At 42.3% G+C, this 11,115-nt stretch overlaps 1 protein-coding gene across 1 annotated transcript in view; it reads right to left on the reverse strand.

Annotated features, from left to right (window-relative positions):
• Window positions 1–11,115, reverse strand: part of scn4ab (sodium channel, voltage-gated, type IV, alpha, b) — a 38,540-nt gene that overhangs the window by 17,080 nt on the left and 10,345 nt on the right. The window contains exons 8-19 of the mRNA XM_031879400.1: window positions 10,722–10,997; window positions 9,857–9,920; window positions 9,634–9,775; window positions 9,039–9,239; window positions 8,869–8,962; window positions 8,218–8,456; window positions 4,205–4,276; window positions 3,934–4,035; window positions 3,487–3,843; window positions 2,398–2,596; window positions 1,938–2,182; window positions 309–443 (exon numbers count right to left, since the gene is read on the reverse strand). Coding sequence (XP_031735260.1) covers window positions 309–443; window positions 1,938–2,182; window positions 2,398–2,596; window positions 3,487–3,843; window positions 3,934–4,035; window positions 4,205–4,276; window positions 8,218–8,456; window positions 8,869–8,962; window positions 9,039–9,239; window positions 9,634–9,775; window positions 9,857–9,920; window positions 10,722–10,997 — 2,126 coding nt within the window. The remainder of the gene's footprint in view (window positions 1–308; window positions 444–1,937; window positions 2,183–2,397; window positions 2,597–3,486; window positions 3,844–3,933; window positions 4,036–4,204; window positions 4,277–8,217; window positions 8,457–8,868; window positions 8,963–9,038; window positions 9,240–9,633; window positions 9,776–9,856; window positions 9,921–10,721; window positions 10,998–11,115) is intronic.

An 11,115-nucleotide genomic window follows, 5' to 3' on the forward strand; every position in this document is an offset into this window, starting at 1 on the left:
ATATATATATATATATATATATATATATCTGAATGGCTCCTCAGCAGCTTCCTTACGAAGGAAAACTGAGACTCAACAGAGCTTTTTATTGATCATTGATTGGTTCCTTTTCTTCAATACTTTTTTACAAGTTACACAAAGGTGTATTCGTATTAGTTTGTTTCTGCACTGTACTTCTGCTCTGGTTTAAGCTCTTAGATGCTTGTGTAAACAAGGACATGCACTTATGACTTCTGGTGACTAGACCTCAGATAGGCCGGGTTAGAGTCCCAGTTCACAAGAAGCGTCTGCTAAATGACTGATGTAATGTAATGTATGTGTGTGTGTGTTTTCGTACGGTCACTGAAGCAGTCCTCAGGTGTGTTGGCTTCGTGCTCTTCTTCTTCGTCCTCAGGAGCTTCAGGATTTTTCTGTACGGTGCTGCAGACCGACGACTTGTCACACTGAACAAACACATCAGACATCGTTGATATTCATGTTCAGATCTCACAAACAGTCCAGTACTAGTTTCATCTAATTAAGTTTCCTGATCTGGTCAAACTTGTACTGAATGCTGCCTCAGACTAAATGTATTTTATTCTCCAGAATCACCCATAGACTTGAGAATTTAACCTTTTTTTTCACTCTTATTAATACCTGAATTCGGCTCTTTGACTTTTTGAACAGCAACTGGCTCTAAACGTCTCAACACTACATCCATCTCTCTTTGATAAACAGCTCACAGTATTCTCACCATGCACTCATCTCTCCTTTAGAATGGTCATGGGTTTGTCTTCACAATACTCACATTATAAGAGTGTTGTGTTTCAATATGCCTCCTCCAACCTTCACCTTCTTCTAAATACTAATAAAACTAAATAAACTTAAACTTTATTAGAGTCATCATTAAACATGAAATTTGACCTCTGCATTGAACCTATCCCTAGCATATTGTGAGCAGTGGGCTGCTGAGAAGTGCCCGGGGAGCGGTTAGGGGCTCAGTATCTTGCTCAGGGACACTTCGGCACAGGACTCATAGTAGCCGAGGATCGAACCATCAACCATGCGGTTGCCGGTCGACCCTCTCTACCCATTGAGCCACGGCCACCCCAATGCATGGTCTCCACCTATAACTCACCTTAAGTGGCCTTCTCCCCTCTAAATCTCCTCCCTCGATGGGCCAGAATTATAATTTGTCCTCTCCAATAGATACCTGGGTATCAAACTTTACATTTCACTCTCCTTTCAAACGCCAGTGTCCAAAGTCAGAGAAAGAATTGGTTTCCTGTACTGAAATTGTGACGACTTAATCTACAGATTTACCAGCAAAAGTCTTCTCAATAAACCGGACATCATCTTACATCCAGCCATTTGCTTTAAATTTCATTCTCTAGACAACTGGCTATCAGTTATTTAGAAGACTATCATTATCAAAACCCTCCATATCTCCGCTCACTGCTCAACATCTCCAACAGTAACCACAATTTATGTTCTAGTAAAATCCTTAGTATGGTCTTTACTAAAGTCTGTGATCGTCTCTTTCCTTTAATAACTCAGTGTAAGAAATAGTTTCTATATATACAGTCCACATCTCTAATGTTGTATGCATTGTGAAGTTTTAATGTTGTCTCATGTTTTATTGCTATAGTTGTATTTATGTTCTCTTCTATTGCTGCTTCTTGGCCAGGTCGTCACTGTAAATGACAATTGGTTCTCAATTGACTCACCTGGTTAAATAAAGGTTAAAAAAGAATAATAATGAATATAATGCAAGCTGATATTTGGACTATTCACCTGTCGGGTCTACCACTAACTGAAGGTTACATCAATATCTGAGTTTCATCTGAACTTGACACACTAGAGTTCAATAGAATAGAATAAAGTAGAAAAGAATAGAGTAGAAAAGAATAGAGTAGAAAAAAATGAAATGAAATGAAATAAAATAGAATAATGTTCACATGGGACTGGGTTTCTTCCTCCTCATCTTCTTCTTCATCCTCTTCATCATCTTTGTCAGGCGTCTCAAAGTCGGACTCGGCCTCGGCGATCGGGACCCTCAGGCAGGGAACGTTGTCGTAGTTGCTTGTCAGGTTGCCATGGTTACAGTAGAGGGACTTGACCTCTGACACCGGCTGGCTTGAGGTCACAAAGGTCAAAGCTAAAATCTCCTTCGTCGTCCTGTTGTCTTCTTCACTGTCGACCGCTATTGATGAAATTCACAAACATGAACAATCAGTAAGTCACACAAAATACATCCAGTAATGAAATCTGTGATTCAATGAACTTCATAGTGAACATTTAATTTGAACATAACGACCTGGAACACTGAATAAATACTGAAACGTAACAAATAATACCAAGAAAAGAACACATAAATAGATACATAAGTCTTTGCTGTAGTTTCAGGTGTGGTCCTACCGGTGTGGTCTGGGTTGATATTGTCCTTCTTTCCAGTGATGGTCCAGATTTGTTCCAGGATCCATTTCTTTGTCCAACCCACAGCCCTACTGATCCGGTTTATGGCGATTTGCAAATTGTTTTCTCCTTCTTCTTCTGGAGCTGCAAGATTATCACCGCTGAATGAGCTCAGCAACAAGGCCAGGAACAGATTCAGGACCTGAAACAAGACCAGGAACATATGAAACAGATTCAAGACCAGGAAAATTGCTCCCGTAGCTGTACCTATGGTATGATAGAATCTGAATTGTAAGTCGCTTTGGATAAAAGCGTCTGCTAAATGACTGTAATGTAATGTAAATGTAATGAACAGATTCGGGACCTGAAACAAGACCAGTAACAGAGGAATCCTCGACTGGACTCTATGGGTTATACTCTCCTCCAATCACGAGCACAAGCTCATTGAAAATTTGAATAAGCGTAGCCAGCAGTCAGGAAGTGCCTACCTGAATATATGTGCACCCCACAGTATATACGGCTATGCCTGTGCTTTTAGAACTAGGGTTACAATATCGTAACCTTCATTCTAAGTCACACAGTCTCCACCCTCTACTGGCCTCGATGGGTAGAGCAGATGAAATATGCCCTGCCACCACGTAACATCGATCCCAACCACACTGATCCTGAATTAAAGGTTAGCCGCCAAAGCCCACCTACTTCTAAGCTACCTAGGCTGCTATAGCTGAGTAAGGCGCCCCTGCCAATCCAGGTAGTACGAAACTGAACTGGGTATAGCCATGGCCCAAATCTGAATGTGTCTGAAAGCCAAGCCACAGCCACCTTGCACTTCACAGTACCTGGGCCATCAAGGAGCACTGGGACATGTATCAAGCCCAGAGGGCGGCTCAGGTGCAACACAACCGACACACACTAACTGTTTTGGGGGCCAGTACTGAGGGGTCTGCAGGTATTCGGGTCGACACGTCCTGATTGTCCGGCTACATTTATTCATAATTTCAGTGTGTGAAGGTATGCTAGTGATTGGAGGAGAGTGTTACCCGTAGAGTCCAGTAAAGGTCAAAGAGTATCTTTGTGCCTACAGGGACTCACCACCAGGTTTCCGATGACGAGGACCATCATAAAGACAATCAGACACATGGTCTGACCTGAGACCTCCATGCAGTCCCACATGGTCTCAATCCACTCTCCACATAGGACCCTGAAGATGATGAGGAAGGCATGGAAGAAGTCGTACATGTGCCAGCGGGGAAGTTCGCAGTCGAGTGCGATGCGACAGACGCAGTCTTTGTAGTTCTTCCCGAATAGCTGCATGCCGACGACCGCGAAGATGAAGACGATGATGGCCAGGACCAGAGTCAGGTTCCCCAGAGCACCCACCGAGTTCCCAATGATCTTTATCAACATGTTGAGGGTCGGCCACGACTTGGCCAGCTTAAACACTCGCATCTGGACATGAGACAGGCAGGGAGACAGGTGAGAAGACAGACATATAGACAGACAGGTAAAAAGTAATTTGAGTGATGAGTTCACACCGACCAATCGGAAGGAGCGCAGCACAGACAGGCCCTGAACGTTAGCCAATCCCAGCTCCACCAGACTCATGGTGACGATGATGCTGTCAAAGATGTTCCAGCCCACCTGCAGCCATGGCAACAGAACAATGACAGACACGTGTCCATGTATCATGTGTCATGTATCCATGAGAATAGCAGTCATGAGGTAAAGGAAAGATGTGAATGAGGATTCTTAAGACTTCAAGTCATGGTGCTGGTTAGAAAACCACCAGTCAACAAACAAGAAGTCTGACCTGGAAGTAGTAGTATGGGTCCATGGCCAGAAGTTTGAGGACCATCTCAGCTGTGAAGATCCCTGTGAAGACCTAAGGGGGGTCAGAGGTCAGCAGAAGAAGCTATTAAATTAATGGGGTTTGAGAGATGTTGGAGGTTTACAGCCGATGGCACAAATAAACAGAAGCTGTCCGCTTTGGATTCTTAGCTGACAGAACTTTTGAGTGAGAATATACAAAAGAACATTTTCAAATATAAAAGCATTTTTTGTTTAAGATCTTTTCAATAATTGCAGAATTTAAATTGTCAGCCAGTAAGTAGGCAGCTCTGACTTCTTTTGGTTGCTTCAGCGAAACAAATCAATCATCAATCCTCACGTTCAGCTAGTGAGGCTTCCAGCTATATGACGGTACACACGTGGACAAAATTGTTGGTACCCTTCCGTTAAAGAAAGAAAAACCCACAATGGTCACTGAAATAACTTGAAACTGACAAAAGTAATAATAAATAAAATTGTACTAAAAATGAACTAATGAAAATCAGACATTGCTTTTGAATTGTGGTTCAACAATCATTTTAAAAGAAAAACAAATGAAAATGGCCTGGACAAAAATGATTGTACTCCTAACTTAACATTTTGTTGCACAACCTTTTGAGGCAATCACTGCAATCAAGTGATTTCTGTAACTCTCAGTGAGACTTCTGCACCTGTCAACAGGTATTGTGGCCCACTCCTCGTGAGAAAACTGCTCCAGCGGTCTCAGGTTTGAAGGGTGCCTTCTCCAGACTGCATGTTTCAGCTCCTTGCACAGATGTTCAATAGGATTTAGATCAGGGCTCATAGAAGGCCACTTCACAATGGGCCAATGTTGTGCTCTTAGCCATTCTTGGGTGTTTTTAGTTGTGTTTTGGGTCGTTATCCTGTTGGAGGACCCGTGACCAGCGACTGAGACCAAGCTCTCTGACACTGGGCAGCACATTTTGCTCCAGAATGCCTTGATGGTCTTGAGATTTCATTGTACCCTGCACAGATTCAAGACACCCTTTGCCAGATGCAGCAAAGCAGCCCCAGAACATAACCGAGCCTCCTCCATGTTTCACAGTAGGTACAGTGTTCTTTCTTTGTATGCTTCATTTTTGCGTCTGTGAACATAGAGCTGATGAGCCAAAAAGCTCCAGTTTTGTCTCATCTGTCCAAAGGACATACTCCCAGAAGGTTTGTGGCTTGTCAATATGCATTTTGACAAATTCCAGTTTCAAAACTGGAGCTTTTTGTGCAACAAAATATTAAGTTAAGGGTACCATCATTTTTGTCCAGGCCATTTTCATTAGTTTTTTTTTTTTTAATTATTCTGTTGAACCACAATTCAAAAGCACTGTCTTATTTGTATTAGTTAATTTTCAGTACATTTTTATTTATTATTACTTTTGTCAGTTTCAAGTTATTTCAGTGACCATTGTGGGTTTTTCTTTCTTTAACGGAAGGGTACCAACAATTTTGTCCACGTGTGTATATGAAGTGTGACATCTCCTCTTTTAACCCTCCTTCATTAGCAAGTAAAGTTGTACCTTTTACTTTCAATTCTTTTATTTATTCATTATTGTATGTCTTTCTGCACATTAAGAGGCTGGTGGTCTGCTGATCCGAGGTCAGCTTCATAAATCTTCAGTACATCAGAGATCAGAGAACTGACAGCGATCTAGAAAATACCTCCTGATGTCTACACTGAGTGCACAATTATTAGGCAAGTTGTATTTTTGAGGATTCATTTTATTATTGAACAACTACAGTGCTCTCGTTCAATCCAAAATGTTAATAAACCTCAAACCTGAATATTTAAGAAAGTAATAGTGAGGTTTTGGCGTGTGCACATTTATTGGGCAACTAAATGAAAAGCGAAAATTTTCCCACATCACTTGTTTATTTTCATCTATTAAAGTGAGAATAATAAACAAACAACTCAAAATTTATAAATAAAAATTTCTGACATTTAAAAAAAAAAAATCAGTGACCAAATATAGCCCCCCTTCTTTTCAATAACAGTAATACGCCTTTATTCATGGATTCTGTCACTTTCTTGATCTGTTGACGATCAACCACAGCCTCCCAGACACTGTTCAGAGAGGTGTACTGTTTTCCTTCACCGTAAATCTCCCGTTTAAGAAGGGCCCACAAGTTCTCAATAGGCTTTAGGTCCAACTAGCTGGTGTAATGTTTCTGTATTGTAATTATGACCCAGACGAACAACGACTTGATGCACTGCAACAGGCTTTTATTTCGAGCTTCATATATACGCTGTTCATGCGGTCTTGCTGACTGACCGTATATATCCTGTTCCGCCCACCAGGTGGCGTGGTTCTACTGTGAACATCACAGCTGGTATTATTAAAGATGAGCTTGTTGGACTGTTTGTTTATTATTCTCACTTTAACAGATGAAAATAAACAAGTGAGACGGGAGACGTTTTTCATTTAGTTGCCCAATAATTGTGCACACTGTGGCATCACACGGGGCCAGGTGGTAGATGGGTGCTACTTCCCCTTTAAGGATCAGCAGCCACACTACAAGATAGCCGCCGAGGCAACAACTAAAGCTCCCAGAAGGCCTCACCACTGTTTAGGCTACCTGATTGAGGCCGGACTTAAGAGAGCTGCAGGAGGAGAGGAGAAGAGAGAGAGCGCACGGCGTGAAGGAGCTCCGAGACCTACATGGAGTAAAGTTTCGAACCAGAGGGAGGAGGATTTGAACTGAAGAAGACCGGGTTGTCGGAGAAAAGCCAAGGACACTCCAAGTTGAGTTTTGTCTAACATAGTTCTGCTTAACGAACTATTATCTCTGCTTGGACGCTTTTTGTTTGTTTGTTTTTGATTTTTTTATAAAAAGACTACCCTGAGTGGCATAGCCAAATCAGAATAAAACATGACCTTATAACGGCAACATTGTAGCAGCTCCACCAACACTCAGAATAACGTCATGTAGACGTAAATACGGCAGCGTCCATTCATTGTTTGTACCATATGGTTTACACACACACATTTATACACATAGTTTGGTCCGGTCTCTACTGATATGAGGTATCGTAGAGCTCTGGGTGAACACAGACGGCTACAGTATTTATTTCCTGATTCAACAAGGGCAGGAAGTCAGTGATGACAGGAGAAACATCTCAACGCTGACAGGCTATCGCGCCGGGGCGTAACGCGAATATTTCGGCGAAGTTGAAAAATTTCAACTCATGCGTTTGGGGCGATTTAGCGTTTGATGCAAATTTGCGTCAATCGCACCGCGAATTCGCATCAATCGCGCCACGCCATCGCAAATTCGCATCACTCCAGTCTCATCGCGTCTGTGCATAGACTTTGTATGTAATCTACTCGCGCGAATAATTCGCGCCGCGTTTGGTGTGAACGCACCATAAGAAAGCCAAAACCTAACTTTTACTTTCTTAAATATTCAGGTTTGAGGTTTATTAACATTTAGGATTGAACGAGAGCACTGTAGTTGTTCAATAATAAAATGAATCCTCAAAAATACAACTTGCCTTATAATTGTGCACACAGTGTATAACGTTCTGTCTTAGTGACAGTACCCATTTATAAAAACTTCTGTATTTGACTAGTGGTTGTTCCAGAAAACTTTGATAAGAAACACAAAAATAAAATGAATAAAAATGCTTTTTGTGTCATATGCTGGTGTTGCTCAAAGGATATTCACACATCACTTCATCATCTCCTAAAGAGCCTGATGGTACAAACATGAGTCATCTAATCTTAGACATTAGATAATAGAAACGTATATCTATACTGAGATGATTGAGGACACTGTAACATGTTGACATGTTGAGTTTATAATACATTATATAGACGTGGGGTCATAAAAAGTGTTACCCGTAGTTTGACTTTGACTTGAGTACTTGTTTTACAGATCAACAGTACTTTTACCTCACAGATGCTCAGCCTGTGTTGAGCCTGTGTTGAAGCTGTGATCTCACTTGAAAAGAAACCAACTCTCTGACTTCTCTTCATCACTGACCAGATTTCCGATGCTCAGAAGCTCCTCAAACTCCTCAGTCATCGGGTAATGCTCCATGGCCATGAAGACGGTGTTGAGGACGATACAGATGGTGATTCCCAGGTCAACGAACGGGTCCATGACGATGAGGTAGAGGTACCGTTTAATCCACTGCCAGCAGCCACAACAGTTCCACTTCAGGAAGATATCGGCAAAGACATACCAACACGGAGGACACGGTCTCTGGTCGTCTGCAAAGTCTGAAACACACAGCGAGTTAGAGACGATGCAAATAGAAAGTTGTTTTTGAGATGAAACTAAGTCTGTCGATCATTAGTGTAGAAACGAAGCAGAGATCCTCAACAGGAATATTACGTCATCAGTCTGTGAACAGAACGTTACGTCATCGGTCTGTGAACAGAACGTTACGTCATCAGTCTGTGAACAGAACTATACATCATCAGTTTGCCTCCTTTCTTCATCAGTTTTATCTCCTCGTCTCGTTCCAATAAACGATCAATACATTTGGCGGATCGATCGTTGGAGATTCACATGTTGCTCTCATGTGTTCAGGAACACTGTGGTGGATCTGTTGTGTGTTTTCGAATTAAAATGTATACCTTCCATGTCTGTGTGTACATGTACAGTATGTGTGTACATGTCTGTGTGTACCTTCAATGGCAGTGTGTTCTTGCTCGTGGCCATTTATTTCTGCAGATGAATTCTTCTTCTGTGGTGCCGTACCTTGTTCCCTGCAGGCCGCCTGCTGTAACAACAAGCAGAATAAATGTTGAGTGTGTTTTCACTGTCAGCTGATTGAATGTAGTTTCATCATGTCAGACCTCCTCCTCTCTCATCTTCAGCATCTCCAGGATCTGAGCGTACTCCTCCTCCTTCTGTTTGGCCTCGGCCATCGTGGCCTCATTCTGCTCAGCGTACGCCATGGCGACCACGGCGAGAATGAGGTTAATGAGGTAGAAGGAGCCGAGGAAGATGATGACCACGAAGAAGATCATGTAGGTTTTACCGGCGGCTCGCAGTGTCTGCAACCCAGGTGGATGAGAGACAGACAGGTGATATAAATGCAGGTGAGAGACAGTCGGGTGACATACAGACAGGTGAGAGACAGACAGGTGACATACAGACAGGTGAAATAAATCAAACTGTTGCTGTTCATGTCCTCCTCTATGATTGGTTGTCTGTCCTCTCCATCTTTAAACTGTCTACACAAAGAGAGCAGATTTATTCCCACAACGTTCACTCTAACTAAAAAGTCAAACTAAGAAATCATCACAATGTGAGTGAAAGTCAAAGACCAGTTAGGACCAGTTAGTACTGGGATCAGTTAGTAATGGGACCAGTTAGTTCTGGGACCAGTTGGTAATGGGAGCAGTTAGTAATGGGACCAGTTAGTCCTGGGACCAGTCCCTTACTGACCAGCTGGAACAGGTTCTCCCAGAAGTCCTGAGTCATCAGTCTGAACAGAGACAGGAATGCCCAACCAAACGAGTCATAGCTTGTGTATCCGTAGTTTGGGTTTCTCCCCGCCTTCAGACAGACGTAACCCTCAGGACAGACCCTGAACACATCATCATCTTCGTCATCCTCACCATCAGTATTGTTATTATTGATCACTGATCATTGATTGTTGTGAACTCACCCGGCATCAGAGCTGTTTCCACACAGCAGAGCATCAAGCTGACCTGGCTGGTAGTAGTAGTTCTCTATCAGACAGGCAGACAGACAGGGAGAGGGACAGGCAGATGGACAGAGAGACAGACAGGCAGAGAGAGAGAGAGACAGAGTCCGTCTCAACATGTGTAGATGTCTTTAGGATTGGACAGATTGGACTTAGTTACGAAGGTTACGATATTGTAACCCTGGTTCTAAAAGCACAGATGAAGCACTTCATTGGTGTCTATGGGTAATACTGTCCTTCCATCACAAGCACACATTCACCTACGGAAAATTAGCATAATTCAATTCAACTTTATTTGTATAGCAGTAATATTTAAAAAATCACAAATTTTCCTCAGAGGGCTTTAAAACCTGTAAAACAGACCAAATCCGTATTTTTACTGCCGTCACGCTCTTTTAACAAAACAATCCAACAGCAATGTAACATGAAGTTATTGTCCTGTTAGTAGTAGCAATAGTTATTGTAGTATTAGTGGTAGTAGGAGTAGTAGTAGTATTTGTATCATGGAGAGGTTGTCGATGAGGTATTGTAGTATTAGTGGTAGTAGTAGTAGTAGTATTTGTGCCATACCTGGGTTGCTGATGTACTTTGAGTATTAATAGTAGTAGTATATGTATCACACCTGGGTTGTTGATGTACTATAGTATTAATAGTAGTAGTATTGTATCATACCTGGGTTGCTGATGTACTTTGAGTATTAATAGTAGTAGTATATGTATCACACCTGGGTTGTTGATGTACTATAGTATTAATAGTAGTAGTATTGTATCATACCTGGGTTGCTGATGTACTTGGAGTATTAATGGTAGTAGGATTTGTATCATACCTGGGTTGCTGATGTACTTGGAGTAATCAAAGCCGCTGCTTGCTGTATTGTTGCTTTGGGTGTCATTGCCATGGTAACCAGTACCGAGGTCGGACGTGTTAGATGTGTTGTTGCCGAGCAACAGCGGTGGTATCAGAACACATTTCTGACGCAGGTTTCCCATGAAGAGCTGCAGACCAATCAGAGCGAAGACGCTGAGACAGAACACCGTCAGAATCATGACATCAGCCAGCTTTTTCACTGATTGGATGAGAGCTCCGACAATCGTCTTCAGACCTGGCGGGTGGGGGGGTGGGGAATTAAAAACTGACCGACCAATCGAAATCGGAATCGTAAACTCTCACACACACACACACACACACACACACACACACACACACACACACACACACAC

This window comes from Anarrhichthys ocellatus, unplaced genomic scaffold (genome assembly GCF_004355925.1).
Source record: "Anarrhichthys ocellatus isolate YVR2014 unplaced genomic scaffold, GSC_Weel_1.0 scaffold257, whole genome shotgun sequence".
Taxonomy (NCBI): Eukaryota; Metazoa; Chordata; class Actinopteri; order Perciformes; family Anarhichadidae; genus Anarrhichthys; species Anarrhichthys ocellatus.